General features: G+C 32.7%; 1 protein-coding gene across 2 annotated transcripts in view; it reads left to right on the top strand.

Moving 5' to 3' along the window:
• LOC145296774 (WD repeat-containing protein 36-like) overlaps positions 1-19,004 on the top strand; it is a 62,258-nt gene that overhangs the window by 25,993 nt on the left and 17,261 nt on the right. For both annotated transcript variants that reach the window (XM_080142830.1, XM_080142831.1), the window contains exons 8-12: positions 2,746-2,866; positions 3,721-3,870; positions 7,632-7,792; positions 10,251-10,365; positions 14,665-14,830. In XM_080142830.1, coding sequence (XP_079998956.1) covers positions 2,746-2,866; positions 3,721-3,870; positions 7,632-7,792; positions 10,251-10,365; positions 14,665-14,830 — 713 coding nt within the window. The remainder of the gene's footprint in view (positions 1-2,745; positions 2,867-3,720; positions 3,871-7,631; positions 7,793-10,250; positions 10,366-14,664; positions 14,831-19,004) is intronic.

Raw genomic sequence — 19,004 nt, 5'->3', positions numbered from 1 at the left:
GACTTCTCTCAATTTGTCTTCCTCTCTCTTCTTCGTTCCCTGTTATTCCATCTCTCTTTCACCTCCGTCCAGTTCATTTGGTTCTCTTATTTTAATGTAATAATAAAAAAAAAAAATGTAACTTCATTCACCTCTCCTTTATATAATAAGAGATAACATTAAAAATAGCTCAAACACCGACCCCTCTCTGTAATGAAACCTAGCTCAGTTGACCCCCCCCCCCAAAGAATGAATAAACTCTTTTTAATTTTAAATATTATTCCTCTAGAGCAATACTGATCAAGAATATACCAACTTTGTGGGTATTTGATTTGTATTTTTTTTTTATTTTTAGTTGGACATATACATTGTATATGATAGAAAATAATCACATTGATGCACCAGTTCATATTAGGCCACCAAAATTAAGTGATAAGACTGGCCAGTATTCCAATAGATGATTATAGTTCAGGTGCTGTATATAAAAAAAAATCTTTTCAAATTTAATTTAATCTACAAATCAGTCGGATGCAAAAATGTACAATTTCAGCATTGCTGTCAGGATGAGGCATGATTCTGTTCAATCTTAAGAAGTTGACTCTCCTGGGGTTTATCTCCTCCTTGTTATATTACGAGTAGAAAATATATGTATAATTCCAACTGCACTTTTTTTTTAATACGTACAGACATATTTTTTTAAGAACTCAATGGCTCACTCGATTTATGAAACACTGTCTTTATTAACTTGAACTTGTGACAAGTGACACGTTGTGAGAGAGAGAAAGTGAGACAAAGAGGATGGGTTGGCAAATTTGTGATGAATTGCAATCACATACATGTCTGCTTTACTTGTCTTTTAGTATCTCTTCTTCTTTGTGTGTGTTTATATTGACCGAATTCCATTGTTCTTTGTCTGGCCAATGACATCATCTCCAGGTTGTTCTCTAGAGCGTACAGGATGGTTCTTTGTTTGCGCTTGCTATTTACAAAATTCTGCATTACTCAACCAATGATCCAACAGCTTTACCTTCTCTTTGAGAAGGGGTTTATCGCTAATCTTTGAGAAGGGGTTTATCACTAATCGCCTGAGGAATGTTGACAGGTTACTTGGGCATTTTTTGTAGGCCAGAATGTGCTTATCCTAGTGCACTGGCTTTTAAACTTGTCACATGACCTTATGTCTAACCTTCTGGAAAGCTAAATAAATAAGAACCTCTCCAACCACCTCTTGTAATGACTGCTATCACCTTTCCAAAGAGTTCAACATTCAAACTCCACAAGCTAATATTCTTGGGCAACATAAAATGGGATAAGTACAAAGAAGATGCTACCACATTTGTCGTAAAGAATGTAGGCTCTCTTTACTGGGCTAGAAAACTTCTTATACTTGTTAATATCCTATGTCTTTCTAAAGCCACGATCTGCGTGTGCATGGAGTATTGTTACCACGTTTGAGTTGATGCTTCTCTCTCTTGGGCAGCATGTAAAAAAATTTTTTTTTACCTAATAGTTCCTGCACTTGCTGCCAACCTCCAGCCCCTGTTGCATCGCATCATGGTATCGTTGCAAGTACTTCCACCAGTTGCACAAGTTATTAATAAACAAAACTCACAATCATTTAGGGTTTATAATGTTTCCAAGGTTTTTATTTTATTTTTCAGTGTAGAATGTTAGAATATTATATACATAATAATCTCCAAGCTATCCACTATAATAAAAGTTTTCTTTCGTGGTTCAGAATATAAGATTTTAATAGCTTATCAGCTACATCTCTCTGACTTTCTCTCTCTGAGATCATATTCTGACACATATCCATAATTCTAATCTAATAATTCTAACGTAAGTCATTTTCATCTTACTTTAACCTCACGTAGAAAATTGCCATTTTATTTTTTGTTTTTGTTAGACACCTGCAGCAAAATATTGCTACATGACTGCGAACATATTCTCTAGTGGGAATTTACAAGTTGATTATTTTGTTGTTTTATATTTCTTATTCTTTCTCTCTCTCTCTCTCTCTCTCTCTCTCTCTCTCTCTCTCTCTCTCTTGTAAGTTATAAAATATATACCTATGTATTGAGCACTGTTGAAGTAAATACTTAAAAGTTTATGCATAAATTTATACTTTCGTATATTATTTTATGTGATTAAATGAAGTAGTCATATATACATATATTTCCCCAAAAAACCTCTGGCCTTGATGGAGGGGAAACTAAAACTTGCTGCTATCGTTTCAAATGATCTGAAATAACACCAAGGGGAGACTTGATTCCAAATATTTCTTATATGTTATATCTCCTCTCTTTTGTAAATTGGGTACGATTATGAACATCTCCAGTATCAAATAATCCTTATACACCTTGAAATTTATTTTATGTATGAAAACCAAAGCGGGGAAATATAACATGAGAAATATTTGGAATCAAGTCTCCCCTTGCTGTTATTTCAGATCATTTGAAATCATAGCAGCAAGTTTTAGTCTCCTCTCCAAGGCCAAAGGTTTTGAGGAAAAATAATTTAACAAGTGCACCAACATTTTAATAAATCTTTGCTTTCAAATATAAACAAGTCGTACTATCTGCAAGTTTCAATCAACATTTATATAATTTAATTTGTTCAAAGCTGAGTTTGGTTTATCATTTTATTTTTATTAGTCACTGTATGCAATGTTTGAACTCTTTTCCTATTTTTTCTTCTGGTAGGTGTGCTTCTTTTTTTTTCCTTAGAATTTACTTTTTCTTTACCTCCCTCCTCTTGATATTACAGGTCTGGATATTTGATATGCCTGATGGTGGGCCTCGCCTGTTGCGACAGAGAGAGGGTCACAGTGCTCCTCCAGTTAAGATCCGACACTATGGAGAAAATGGACAGAATATCCTCAGTGCTGGTAAGTAATATTTCTTTTTTCTACCTGCCTTCTTTCCAAGTAAAAAAAATTCCAGTAAAATATTTATCAAAATATTAACAAAGAATGGAAAAAAAAACTCTGAAGTTCTTTGCAGTTATGGATTAGTTTGCAAAGACAAAAATGGTCCCTATTCTTTGTGATCTTATGAATTGATACACCCTATTCGATTTTTAATTGGAGGTCAGATGGTGCTACTAAATCAGGTGAAACTTTGGAAAGAAATTATTTAATAATGCAATCTGATGATGATATAAGATTTTGAAACCAAATTTACTTGTACATACAGATGGCTTTTTTCTTTTTTCAACTTTATTCTCTTTATTCTCTTTCCCTTCCCCTTTTTACAATATTTTTTCTTATTTTTGCTTTTCTCATTCTTTTTTATTTTTCTATGTATTCATTCTTTTCTTTTTTTACACTTTTTTTGCATTTTGTTATTTTTTTATTTTTCCATCTTTTTCTTTTCCATCTTTTTCTTTTTCATTTTTTTCTTTTTCTTTTTTATTTTTCATCCTTTTCTTTTTTCATCTTTTTCTTTTTCATTTTTTCTGTTTTCATTTCTATTTTCCTATATTTATTTCTCTTTTTTCTTATTTCTATCATTTCTTTTCCACATTTTCTGTTTTTCATTTCTCTATTTTTTTCTTAATTCAATTCTCCATATTTGTGTGGCTTATTTAAATCCGAAACAATTCCTTGAATATGCACTATTATTTTACTCCCAGCTTTAGTATGCAATTGTACATTACAGATACGAAATAATTTTATTTGACATTTATGCCCAACTTTTTTATTCATCAATCTCGGCAATCATTTTTCTTTTTTTCTCCAAGGTCAAGACAGTACACTTCGATCATTCTCAATTGTTCATGATAAATACAACAAAAGTTTAGGCCGAGCTTTATTCCACAAGAAAAGGCTGAAGCAAACCGGTTTGACAAAAGAGGAAATCAAAATGCCCCCCATCACAACATTTGCGGCTGGTATGTAAACAACAATAATCTTTTTTTTTTAACTTTTCTTTTTGTCTTTGTTGTATGAGGAGGGGATAACAGTTGTTTCTTAAACTGTCTTATTTCCAAAGTAGGGTAGGGGAGTTACAAACAGATTTTTCATCTCAAACTCTAAAGTAAAAAAAATGTACAGGAGGACAAGAAATGTTGAAACAACAATAAAATTTATCCAAAATTTGGGTTAATGAGAAACAAATGAGCATAAAAACTTTGCAGCCTCTCTTCTACATTTTAACCAAGTTTATTTGTTGATTTTAAATTTTAAATTTCAATTTGACACCTTCATTTACTCAAGTTTTCTTACTGAAAAGTAATTTCATGGTCAAAATCTAAGCCCTAATGGGTTCAAAATTGATCAATAAGTTAAGCCTTTATATTTTGTATTATCTGGATTCTTCGGACTACTGTTCTTCAAGTTTATCTTAACTCAGAAATTTGGACAGAATATTGAATGGAACCTTTCATTTACTTATTCTCCTGAATTCAATTCTCGGTGTTGGCGACCAAAAAATACAATTAAAACAAAAGATTAAGCAATGAAACTTGCTATATTCATGTGTTTTAACTTATTTTTAGTCAAATTTTAAAAATTAAAAAAACAATTTATTCTTAGATCATCAAATTATTTCTATGTATGCCATTATTGAGATATTTTAAGCAATTTCAGTTTTTCACGTGTATTGCTACTTTTGATAAATTGGAAGAAGAAAAGTTTATATTCGCACACAAAAATGGTGGACATGGCAGACTCTAAAATGAATCAATGTACGTTGGAGAAAAATGATACAGATGCCTGAACAAACAGTAATTTATTGCCAAGAGAAAAAGTTACTAGCTGCTTAACTGAAGTGCAAGATATGTAGAAAAAAGTTTTTAAAAATGTGTAAACAAATAAGAATTAAAAATGACTTCACTGCATCCCGGGCAATGACAGGTACAGCAAGTTTAACAAAAATATTGATTGGGTTAAATATGTAAGCAATAAAATTGATTAAAAATACAGCATGAAGTTCATTTTGTCATACATTCTTTACATTCCCTCTGATCACAGCATGTGCAAGGTCGCATGGGTGATTCTGAATTTTCTTCATTTCATGTCATCTGTCGGCCAGGCAATGTCATCTGAAGTTTCATTATCTGCTCCACCAGATATGATGGCATTATTCCAGGGTCAGACATCCTTCACATAGTGCGGGACACCGTTGACAATAACGGCTTGCTTGCTGATCATCTCTGTTACTGTTCCTTCTTGGAACTTGGACATGCATCAATAACAAGGCATCTTGACCCATATTGCATCACCCAGATGGTACTTGTTTTGTGCAGAGGTTGGTGACATGAGCACTGGGTCGATATTCTTTATCCTAATCTCATATCTGTAGATTCTGTTGGCAGGTGCAGTCAATGATGATGCATCGCCTTTGGGCACAACGTTGTACCAAAACTTCTTTCTAGCTACAATCTGTTTAATACTATAGTGGCATTGTTCTATATACCATTGCCTGCTGGCATGTAGTTACACCGAAACTGTAGGTGCACCTCCTAGTTGGCGGAAAACTCTCTGAATTCTAATGAAAGCAGTGTCATTGTCAATAGGCAGTTCTTGTGGTAGGCAGCATTCAAAGAATATTGACTCAAGATGCTGAATAATGTTTCTGAAGTTCTCCTGTGACAACAGCCACCAAATGATAAAACATGCTAGACTGCAATCGGTGACTGTCAAGAAGTGTTTGCCGTCATCATGGGTTATATTTATCTCTAGCCTTTGCCAATTAGCTTTTACCACTAATCCTCTTTTTGTCCAATGAACAATGAACTTGATTAATCATCTGACATTCTTTTCCGCTAGACGCGTGTTTTTCGTGAAAGCTTGGCGAGAGGGGAACATTGATTGGAGCTGAGATGAGCACTTGCCATGAAAATAATGGTAAAGCAGCGACAGGCTCACAACATCTCTTCTGTGAGAAAGAAGTCACAGAGAAGAGAAAAGGGTATCCCCTACAAGGCTACAAAGTCTATTTTGAACTCTGTCAAGGTAGGATAAGGTCTTTCTAGCATCTCCTTCCCAGATGTGGCAACAGTACTCTATCCTTGGACGTACCTGGCTCTTATATAGATAGAGAATTGCATCAGCAGTGAGATATCTACTGGAGCGGTAGAAGGATTCTAGAAATCTTGGCAATGGATTTGATGTACGTGTTCCGTTTCAGATCAGAAGTAAAGGTCACGTCCAGAAGTTTGTCAAAACATGGGGCCTCCCCAAGCTGAGAGCTCAGAAATATTTTGTTGTCCACTACTCTAAAGTACTTCCATGATCTGACTAGTTTGTCATTTCATCACTCTTCGCGGCACAGGTCCACTATTTCCAACCAGTCTACAGTAGACATTGCTCCATCATATTCTGGTACAAGTTTTAAATCAAACCTTCCTTCAGCCATAATGCCGAGATAGCTTATGTTTAAGTTTTTTTTTTTTTTGTTTGGTCATCTCCTACTTCTTCCCCCTCTCCTTTCTCTGATACGAATGATGCATAACAATCTCTCTGACTCTGAAACAAAATACTGCTCATGCAAGAAAATTCATTGTTTTTTATGCCATACAAGACATGCTCATAGCCAAATAAATACAGGCCTCGCTTTGAGTCCATTTGCACATATACAGTGCCATTCCTCTATCGGCCGACACTCCATTGTCCTCATCAAGCATTGTCCACACTTACCTGTGCATTGTGCATCAGTGGACATACTTTTGATTATTTTCCAAATTAGGGAAAAAATTATAAAGTAAAATTTTAATCAAAAGTAAAAACCAGTTTCCATATTTTGCTGATCCACTATTGATGAGAGTAAAAAATCCTGCAAAGCAAGGGGAGATAAGTTATGATACTATCGTTTTCCGGGGAGAGTTACTTGGTTGAGGAACGTCCTGGGAACGCAACCAGCTCCCCGGGGAGATTAAGCGATATCTAACATTATCCAAACGATAAGCACATGTTGGAAACATTAACAAAAACGAGTCGATGTGTCGTCGGCTATAACCGACTGGCATGGGTTGCTTCTTGTCTTCATTGCGTCGTTACAGGCATCTTCCCATCGTTGGCATTAATTGCATACTGAAATTTAACGCTTATAAAAAAATAGCGAATAAATGCATTTTTATAAAAATATAATTTATTTAACATTTAACAATGAGGAGCATATTTTTATAAAGACCAGTTGAAACCAGACGCATGCTATGTCGCGTCCGCCGACTCCAGAATGCAAGCGTCAACTGTTTAAAACAATAGAATTATATTTAATTCTCTCTTTCTTCATTGAAAGAGAGAGAATGGGAGTGAAAGAGAGAGGTGGGGGGGGCATTCATACATAACATGTAAATATTGTTTGTTTTTGTATCCATGAGTTCTTTCGGGTTTGATCTTTCAAATTCTAATGTCTTATATCGTTTTGCCTTGGTTCAGTATTATAAACAAACTGTCATTCTTAGCTTAAGTCATACCAGAACACTTTCAAAATCATAAGCACCTGCTTAACACATCTGCACTTCACAAGTGCAGATCAAGTTAGGCACAAGGTTCATTAATGTAGAAGCCCCTTCTCAGCTCTCCCAAAAGGGCCGCTTTCCGTTGTGTCACAAGTAAGTCTTACATTTAACCAAGGAATAATGAATGGCACATCAGCAAAATATGCAAAATTATTTTTGTCTTCTCTTTTTTTTTTTTTGAACTCCAGAACCACGTCGTCAAAGTGATTGGGACAATATCTTGGCATGTCACCGCGGTCGAAGAATGGCTACTACATGGAGCTACTTACGGTCAACCATGGGCAAATACAAATTTGATGAATTCAAACAACGAGGAGATAAAGACATTCATCAAAACACAACAGCCACTGTATGTTTTTTTTTTATTTTTATTTATTTATTTTTTTTTTAATTTTTCTGGAAATATATTTTTTTAAATTGATTAGTTGGTTACATCAGGTTAGAGAATTTGCTGAAAGCAATTGTCCAGCATTAATAATATCCTAATGACGAATCTGTTATACTGGTACAGTCATGTGAAGCATTGGTCCTCCTGGATAAACGGTTGCAGAAGCATGAATGTCTTGAATCGCAGGAAGGTTGTCCAGCCAAGGAACACTTGCTTGGAAGCAAGTGATTAGGCAGGACCATACAGAGTAGAGTTTGCAGACAGTTAGCATGCTGGAAACTGAGCTTGTGAAATATCAGAAAATGTCTAATTCTTGAACAAAGCAAAAGTAACTTAAAATAAATAGGAGACCGAGTCAACAAATCACAATCGATAACCTTTTTTCCATCTGATCACTACCGGACGTGTAATAGGTGATACTGAATGGGGCGTGAAGTGGTTGATAGAGTGGAATGGGAATGGAGGGAGAACCGGTGTTTGTCCGGATTACTCCCTATATTCAAAACAAAAATAAAGAAAAATCTGTATTATATACATACAGGCAAAAAGAAAACATCATATTCCAAAAATCATATAAATTGATCAAGTAGTTTTATTTTTCTAAAGAAAATAATTCTTTAGCAAATTTGAAATTTTCCAATGTTTCCATGTTAAGAATGACTTTCTAAAATCTTGCAAGTTTGAATTATTTCCCGTGTTCCTTCAGCCTGTTTTCAAGATGGTGTCGCAATATCATCACTGTTTGTTTAGCCACAAATTTTGATCTTTGTATTTAAAAATAAAACTAACATGATCAATTTACGTTATTTTTTTTCTTTCCATCACAGGTCATGCAAATTTTTCTTCATTTTTGTTTTTTTACTATAGGGAGAATTCTGGACAAGCACTAGAGGATGTATTAAAAGATGAGAGTTCTCCACTTTTTAGTAATTCAAAAAATGCAGAATTCTACTTTTTTTTTTAGTCTGCAGATTCAGAAAAAGTGATTTGCATTTAAATCTGCTTTTTTTTCTTTTTACATAAGACTGACTTCCGCTATAATATATACAAAAAATTAGTGCTTATACAGTACGAAGCACAGGTAAAAAATTGCTCGGGTATAAAATATGCTTAAATATATTTTAATCTGTCCAGAGTTCGTATATATTATTATGGAATTGTGATTTCAAAAGTAAAAAATAAGAAAAAGTTTTTAGGTGCCATCAGCTAGAACCGAAACTGTAGCATTCAAAGCTAGTGATGTTACCACTGTACCAACATGACACACATATAAACCCGATGAAAAATTAAAAATAAACCAAGATGAATGTACAAAATGTTTAACGACTTTTTTTTCAATTTTTACCCATTTTTGATCTTTTGAAAACAATTTTAACCAACTAAAAACCCATAAAAGAATGGCCTGTAAAAAATCCAATCATTTGGGGCCCCTAACGCCGCTCTGCGACTTTTAGGTTTGGAGGAGATAGTTTCAAAATATGGAGATAGAGGACATATAGCCATTTATATACCAGATATAAGACTTTTATAAACATATATAAATTCAAATAAGAAAATATTTTTAAAATTAAACTTTTATTTTTAAAATTCATGAACATATTTCTTATAAAATTTCAAATAAAAGAAAAACTTTTATTTTTTACATTTGTTATTAGTTGTATTATTTTTATCTCTATAATTTTGTAATTAAATCCAAATAAAAAAAACTTTAATTTAAAAAAAAATGTATTTTTATAATTTCTTAAACATATTTCTTATAAAATTGCAAATAAAATAAAAACTTTTGTTTTTTTAATTTTGTTATTAAAAGGACAAATAAAGACTAATTGTGTTACTTTTATCTGTATTATTTTGTTAATTTTTATTGTATATTTTTCAATAATACCCTTTTCTTTTATTTTATTTCAATAAATCTCTTCACAATAGAAATACTGAAGAGCAATAAAAGTGAATAAACTGATTTGCCTTGTCACCGGTTTTGGTAGTGCTACGCCGGAAGTTAGGAAATATGTTAGCTGACTATAACCAAAATCAGTTCTATCATATTTTGCTGATTCACCATTGGATAAGAGTGAAAATACACTTGTCAGGAGGAGATAAATCAGTTTGTCATTTAACCAAGTAACATTAAATGGCAGATCAGCAACATATGAAAACTGATTTTTATTATTAATTAAAATTCTATTAAATAATTTTTTCTAATTTTTGGTAAGGAATACTTATTTTTGCATGATATGTAAGTATATTAAAGAGGTTTTATTTGGAATGCGATTTTCATCTCTGCCCTATACTGTATAAGCACCAAAAAATTCATATCTGTGCTCCATGTTTCTGCTCTGTGTGTCTTTTTATATGTTGTGATGAAATGCATTTGTATATAGAAATACTGTACATTGTTTTTTTCTTCTTTGCTTTGTAGGCTGTAGAAGTGACATCCTGTGGTAATTTTGGTTTGATTGGCTACAGCTCTGGTCATGTTGACATGTATAACCTTCAGTCCGGTTTGTTCCGAGGGTCATATGGCACACCAACAGGTAAAGAGGTTTTTTATTGGTAAACATTTCAGCAGGCTAAAAAGAAAATGGCCGACAAGTCTTGTAAAAAGATGTTTATGACAATGATTTCATATAGATTGAAGAAATAACAATATTCCAACTTATGAAGCTGTCTGACAATTTTGAAATGATTAAATGGGTTGCCAAGAGTCTGTTAATAGCCAATTATTGGAGGTCTTAAATCTGTAATTTACCATGCATATTGAACCATTATTCACAGTCAGTTAGAGATATAATGTTCAAAACATGGACTTCATCATTTAATATGTTTTGTTTTTAAGCGAGGCAAACTTTCCTTACAAACAAAACTTATATATGGGAGTAAAGATTTCTTTCAGTTTTTACATAAAATATGAATCTGCGGCCATTTTCTTTCTAGATCACCGTATCTACTCATTACCTATATTTCTGTTGTATTGCAGCTAAAACCTTCATTGATTTTTAAATAGAATCAATCCTGACAGAAAAACTGAAACAACAATTTCAATTTATATGTCTTGCTAAATATTATTTTTTATCTAGACCATGGCCATAACATTTCTACTCAATCATGGCTAATGGTGTGACAATAATCTACCATCGTGGACTTTGAAAATTACATTTTGGTTCCCATGTTTGACATAAAGGTTCTCAAGTTCTATTATTAGTACTGTTCTCATCTTGGGTGTTATTCTTACGTTTTAGCTGATGTAATCTCCGACCTTCTTCAGGTCTCTCTTGTCGAACACTGGAATTGGCATAGAATTTCGAACAGAACCCTTTATTTAAACCATGGGGTAGCATGTTCTTGTTCTGTCAGCCACAACCAACAAGTCTTATGTGATTTTGCTGCTTGTTAGGTTAGTCAAGAATATGTACACTGAAGGGGTATGTGTGCTACAAGTTCATCAAAGCACATTCCATTAAAGTACTTGGAAAACAAGCACAGTGATGCAACCTTAGAGCAAACCTGGTTGACATTTTGAGACCTATTAGATTGGAGACTTTTTTAAACCCTGTTCAATAGCAACTTTTTTTTTACTTTGTCCAATACAAAAAAAAACTAGTGGTTGATGCTCCAGGCTATAGATGGCAACAATATTCCATGTATGGATGAATGGTGGTTTTGTAGAGATATAGAACACTGTCAAGTGTAAGTATTTTTCTAGCACGGTAGAGGGAGCCCATTTTCTTTCCTTTGGCAATGTCTTCTATGTATCTGTTCCAATTCATGTTATCTGTAAATGTTAGGCTAAGAAGCTTGGATGATGGACTCTCTGTTGGTGTCAAATCTGTGTGTGGAAAGGTTGTTGGGAGAAAGAACAAAAGGTAAATTGTGGAGCAAATATAGTAAAAAAACCCAAAAAAACAATAGAAGTGATTTGTAGATTTAATAAATCTTTATAGATTAAATAAATATTTTGGAATTTCTGTTCCTTAATTAAAAATAATTCCTTTTATCATTTATAATCCTCACATAATATTCATTACCCAACTGACAATCCGGTCATCATGTTAATGTTTGTCATTGAGTGATTTTTGGCCTTGATAAGTGGTAACTCGTTAGCAAAACTAATTAAAAAATAAACCAAACAAAAAAACAGGCCTTAAAAAACAAACTTTTAGTGTATCCATTATGTCAGTTTTGTCACTATCTTATAAAATAAAGTAATATAAAAAAAGTATACGAATCTTTATCATTCTCATTCGTAAACTATTAAATATTATAATTTATCAGTTGGTTACTTATAGCTTCCAAAATGAAGTAATAGAATTGCAGCAGATTTGGTATGAAGCATCTTTGAGAAGTCGAGGATGTGATAGAAAGGTAGAAGTGTTAATGCTGTTACAGTTGATATTAAAATCAATAAAAACTTCCAAAATTATTTAGTATAATTACATCTAGCAAGAAGGTGGCCAACAAAAGATCACAAAAGAAGTCAGATTTTTGCTCAGTATTAAAAATCGTATCACAATGTACCTGTCTTCTCTATAACTCCTGTCTGTTTCTCCTGAAATGCAATATGGATTCTAAACACGTGTCGCATTTTCCTCATAAGTGTTAAGATATTACAATTTCTTATAATAATATTAAAAATGTATAATTATTATTATTAAAAACATTACGTTAAAATTCGAAGATAAAAATGGTCTTTTTTTCAGAGTTTCTGGAGAGTTCTAAATATAGAATATATAAAAATGTTATTTTTCGAAAGCTTTTGGAATGTTCTAAGTTGTAGTGTTTCATCTGGGGCGTTTCTGGAACTTTCCATTTACCAAAACTATAAAAGAACATTGTCAGTGTCATATCTTCAGTTAGTTAGTCAGTTAGAGTCATTACGCTGCTCCAACTTGATTAACTTCAGCCAATATTTCCTGGGATCCAAATTCGGTTGAAAGGAATCTTATAAAAAAAATCATTTACAAGCACCTTCAAAGAAAAACTAGACACATTTGGTAATTATAAAGATTTTTCTGGCCTTCTCTCTATCCAAAGAAATATTGTTATTAATTCTTAAGATCTTTCTTCTAAACATAAATTAGACTGAATTAAGAACTTTCTTATCTCCCTTAGATCATTTGTAAATATTTTTGTTCTGTTTTTATGGACAGTAAATACTTTTGTTTTTCTTTAAACTCTGAGTTTTAGTTGTTTTTTTTTGTTTTTGTTTTTTTTTCAATATATGTTGCTTGCTTAATACTCCTGGACTCAAACGCGTAATAGATTAAAAAAAAAATCAGGCTTTACAATCACACATTACTATTTACATATGCCATTATTAGGTTCATAGAGATCATACGTGAAATGATATATAAACAGAAATTCAAATGTTTGAATATAATTTTCGTAATGGGTTGAGGATATGTGTTGCATAAAGAAAAATGATACAAGAATGATATGATCAGTGTGTACTGAAAGTCTTAATGACTGGCTTAGATCTGATGACCTGAGAAGATCTAGACAATATAGGCAAATTTGTGTAGCATAATCACGTTGACACACCGGTTCTCACTAGATCACCAAAGTTAAGCGATGTTTAGCCTAGTCAGTACCAGATGGGTAACCATATGGGAATACCAGGTGCTGTATGTAGGAGGGCGTTGACCCTCTTCTGTAAAAACCTAAAGTCGTTATCTCCCCTGACCGAGATATACATGTGACTGGAGACCACTTGTGAACTTTCCATTGAACTTCCTCCTTCAGAAGAAACCAGTTCAACCTGCCTAGGGTGACTGCTCCTGGTGTATATTTGTATAGGCAAATATGTGCAGAGTAGAAGACTTTGTTGGTTTGGTCACATTGAAAGAACTGTTGAGAGTTTTTGGGTTAATAGATGTAGAATGATTGAGGTACTAGGGAAAGGTCAAGGAAAATATGAGAAATAATAAAGATGGATTTCTGAAAAAGAGTGGGGATAGATGAAGTCAGTTTGGAAGTCAATTTTTAAAAGCCACCTAACACAAGTCAAAACTGACCTTAAACCAACGATAAAATTAATATAATGGTCCTGGATATGACCTTAAACTATATCCAGTGGTGAGGCCCCAGCTTGCGGGCTTTGGGGAGTGTGAAGCCACCCTTTAATTGCCATTGCGCCCAGGTCCACTCTGACCCGGAGTGGTAGTACCTGTTAGGGTCCCAACTATGGGTTGAACAGAAACCGACTTGAAAACAACAAATATATTCCATTAAAAAAATTTTTCTTCAAAATCTTTGGATTCGACATTAAATAACCTGAAAAGGGTTTATATGCCGTAAAACAAAAACAACCAACCAAAAGTTAATATAAACCAGCTATCTAATGATTTTTACTGTCCGTTGTAAATATAGTTGTAAATAAACTTGTATTGTTGACTTAACAAGTTGTCCGATTTCAAAAACGGCAACTGAAGAATAACTGTGTCTATAATTTGGCACGTATTTGATAAAAATACAACCAATAAATTATATAGATTAACTGTATAACATATACATGTTTTAAGGTTTTAAACTAAACAAATGATAAGTGAATTGAAATGATTTTACTATAGAAATCTGTTGAAAAGTATAAAAGGAGAATTGTCAGGTTGAGTAATTATTGTTGTCCGTTTTAAGGGGTCACAATTTTAAGGTGAAAGAGTGCTGGGGTTCACTGAGTGGTTGAACTAGGAGTGTACTCTCTGCTTGAAAGTAGAAATGTATGACATTATATAAGCCAGATGAATCTATAATGTCTATGGGTATAGGGGTGTTAACTACCCTAGAACAGTAATTAAAGCAAACATTGTTAATCTTTAAAATATGTATATTTTTTACAGCTCATGATTGTGCTATCCGAGGTGTGGTGGTGGATGCGGTTAATCAGCTGACTGTGACTGGTGGTGGAGATGGTACTCTTAGATTCTGGAAGTTTAAAACTAAGCAAATGATAAGTGAATTGAAATTGCCCTGTTTCATTTCTAAAATGATACTTCATCGTGACAGGTGAGAGAAACCTTCCAATATAATTGGCAAATCTTTCTTATTTTTATTTATTTATTTATTTTGTTTTTCTCTTTTCCTTTTTCTTTTCTCTTTTTCTTCATTTCTTTTTCTTTTGTTTTCTCTTTTTCTTTTGTTTTGTTCTTTTTCTTTATTGCTTTTCTTTATTACTTTTTCCTTTAATTTTTCTTTTTTTCTTTTATTCAATTTCTTATCAAAGTATAATTTCCCATTATTATTGAGTTCTAGTTTTATCCTTTTATTAAATACCCATAATGTTAAACACTTTTAGCAGCCCTCTTTTAATAACTAGAAGAGACAGATTTTAAAATACTTGAAAATTATCAAAAACACATAACAATGGTGAAAATTGTATGAAAAAAAGTTGAATTTAGATTTATCAAGCTATGGACTGAGGAGTGGATGCATTTGAAAAATAAAAAAAAGATGGTTTTAAAATTGAAATTTGCACAAATTCTGAAAATCTACCATAGTTGATATGTTCTTCAATCCCCAGAATGTGCTTCTTGGTTCACACAGTGTGTTCATTTCATTCGCAGACAACTGGTCAAATCTTTAGTCACAATGGTGAGGTTCTCATCTTTTCGGCACTTTTGCAATCATCATCATTGGTTTGAGGAAGATAGCTGTATTTTACTAACAGATTCATTCATTTTTTTTATACAAGAATTTGGGATGCTAAAACATTTAACCTTACAAAAGATAATGATATAATTTTTATTAAACAAAACATTCAACTAAACAACTTGAACAAAGTTTTATAAAATTAATAAGAAAAAATGTAAAATACAACAATATTGTACTTTTACATTTTTTGTTATTATATAAGGTAGTTAAAAAAAAATCTTTTTTTTTTTTTTTGTACAATTATTCAAATGTTTTGTTTGATAAATATAATAATTCCTCTGCAATTAACGTCGTTTTTTCCTTTCTTTGTTATTAATGTTTTTTGTAATGATAAATGTTTTAGCCTCCCAAATTCTTGTATGAAAAAAAATGAACAAATTTCCTAGTAAAATAGTTATCAATGATAGTGATTGCAAAAGCACCATTTTCTCTTCTCTCTTCCATCTTCTTCCCAGTAACAGTTTTCATAAAAATTATTAATACAGAAACATCAAATAAAATTATGGTTTTAAAAATTACTTTGACCTGTTATTCTTTTTTCATAGCATACATGTACACACATAAAACATCCAGCCCTGTCCTCATGGGAACTAGCAGCTTTCTAAAACCTCTCTCTCTCTCTTGGCTTGGGTCAAAAGGGATAGATCTTTTCTTCTAATTCGCCACATCCGCTTAGTGGCTTCCTGTGCCTGTAACATCACTACCAAACAACACAGCTGAAAAATTTCACTTCATTTAATATTAACTTTGCATAGAAATTTGCATCAAATAAAATTGTTTTAAAAAATTCTGTTTGGGGTGATATTTATTCTTTCTTTCTAGCATGTATATGCATAAAACACACAACCCACCTCCTCGCCACTTTCACCATTGGAGCGAGGGATATTGAGAAGCTCAACTGCTTTCTCTAGATGTTTAGTCCTCTCACCATTCGCTATGTCAGCTTTGCTACTACCTTACAAAACAAAGTGATATAAAAACAAATCGTAGAAATCTTCATCCTTTTTATTCATAAAACTATTAAGTATTTGCTAAAAGTTGATGTAATTTATCAGTTGGTCAATTATAGCTTCCAAAACAAATTAACAAAATTGAAAGAGGTTTGGTGTGAAGTATCTTTGAGGTCGGGTATGTCATAGTAGAGTAAAAATGTTAGTATTAAAACCAATAAAAACTTATAGATTTTAAAACCATTTGATAGAATGGCACTAAGTCTAACGTTTGGGATGCTAGTATGTGATAGAAATTGAAATTATACTAATTCTGCTAATAAACACTTACACCTTCCAACAATTGTAGTTTCAGTTCTCTTTGTTGCTTTATTAGAGTAAAAATTAGTTACCCAGTTTTGCCTGAAAATCTTTTTCTTATTTACTATGCTGTATCTTTGTTTTTTCAAAAATAGTATATATTTGTTTTTCAGTATAATTTTAAAGTTAAATTACAATATTTTTTGGTTATTAAATTATTAATCAAAGCAAATTGTAAAAAAAAAAAAAAAAAAAAAATTATTGTTGAATTCTGTATTTTATAAAACTATTGAATAGCTTCAATCTTTGTTTTTTTTGTTTTTTTTTCTTTTAACTAATAACAAAATCTGTAAGAAATCTGACTAATTTATGAAGAAATAGAAATGCATTGTTTTCAAACTTAACACTATTGCAATTTTTTAATTTAATAATCATAGCAAATAATGAACAGTGTATTCATAGTAAATAATAAATTTCCAACAAAAAAAAAAATGAAAAAAGTGGATGCTGAGACTAGTGATTGAAAACTGAGCATTTAGACCTTCAGTCTGACACTGAGCTATTTCACTTGGCTATTTATTGTGCAATGTTAATTAGTTAGATTTTTATTGGATAAAAAAGGTGGTGGTAATGGTTGGGATGATTAAGTAATATGTGGGAGAATAGTATCATGACAAACATATACTACATTGCCTTTTGAAAAAGGAAGTAATGACTGGGAGGATTGTACCATATCGACAGTACAGATACTCTCTGATCTTGAGCACGTGGTACAATGGGGAAAGAGGTGGCTGGTTAATTTTAATGCATCTAAAACCAAGCTTCTATCTTTACATCATCAATGCTCTGATCCCTGTCTGGCATCAATTGAAATGAATGGCTCTTGTTTTGGGAAGGCTCCATGTTTTGACAAACTTCTGGGTCTGACCTTTACTCCTGATCTAAAATGGAACATGTACATCAAACCCATTGCCAAGGTCACTGGAAAAATAGTAGGATTGTTCTACCGCTCCAGTAGATATCTCACTGTTGATGCAATTTTCATGGAAGGTGTTCGACTGAGCTTCAATCTATGGCCCCCCTCGCCAAACTTTCACAAGAAACACTCGTCTAGCTGAAAACACTATCAATAATTTCCCCCATCCTTTTTTTTTTGTCTTTTTGACTACTGTACACTCTTTAACCCTTATCCTTGAGTGGCTTCTCAGCCTTGATAAGTGGTGACGCCTATGTAAAAAAAAAAAAAAAAATCTCTACCAATATAAAAGCCAGGTACGTCCAAGGATGGAGTACTGTTGTCACATCTGGGAAGCAGCTGCTAGAAGCACTATATCCTACCTTGACAGAGTTCAAAATAGACTCCATAGCATAGTGGGGGATGTCCTTTTTTCTTCCCTGCAACCTCTTTCCCCACAGAAGAGACGTTGTGAACCTATCTCTGCTTTATTGTTATTTTCATGGCAAATGCTCATCTGAGCTCCAATCTATGGTCCTCCTGGCCTGACTTTCACAAAAATCACTAGTTGAAACCACTAAAAATAATTTTGCCTAAACCTAGAGTCCATGAACAAAACTTCTTTCTTATAACTGCATGCCTGTGGAACTCTGTTCCATTTACTTGCTTTCCAGCTGACTACAATATGGTCGGCTTCAAGTCCAACATAAACAAGTTCTTGATGAGCTGTCTCTTTAAGTAATCCAGTTTACCAAATTTCCACTACCAATGATTACTATGATATTGTCCCATTGACTACTGTACACTCTTTAACCCTTATCCTCGAGTGGCCTCTGGGCCTTGATAAGTGGTGACTCCTAGGTAAAAAGAAAAAAAAATACTACATTGCTACCACCCCATCTCCAAAAAAGATGGTAACCATGTGTCTATTTTTTTTTAATTCCAAGGCAGATAAAATATTTTTGGAAAGAAATTGAGTCGAAATACATTTTTGAGTTCTTTAGAAGATAGACCAATGTTCTGCGCAACAAAATGATGAATCTTAATCAAACATTGATTTTTGTAGGAAGGAAGCTATTAATCTGAACTATTCAAGAATCAAACTCTCTACTCTAGTATATATATATTATATATATATATATATATATATATATATATATATATAAAACAAAAAATTTATTAGCCCATTAAAAAGCAGGCAAAAGTTATAGCCCATTGACGTAGAATGAGTGTTTTTTCTAAATTGATTGTTGCATATAGTTATATTTGTGCTCATTTTTGCATTAAATAGATAACTATTAATTCCTAACTGTGCATCAAATGG

The sequence above is a fragment of the Euprymna scolopes genome, chromosome 17 (assembly GCF_053919585.1).
Source record: "Euprymna scolopes isolate OS-2025 chromosome 17, ASM5391958v1, whole genome shotgun sequence".
Taxonomy (NCBI): Eukaryota; Metazoa; Mollusca; class Cephalopoda; order Sepiida; family Sepiolidae; genus Euprymna; species Euprymna scolopes.
This window is presented reverse-complemented; position numbering and strand designations above follow the sequence as displayed.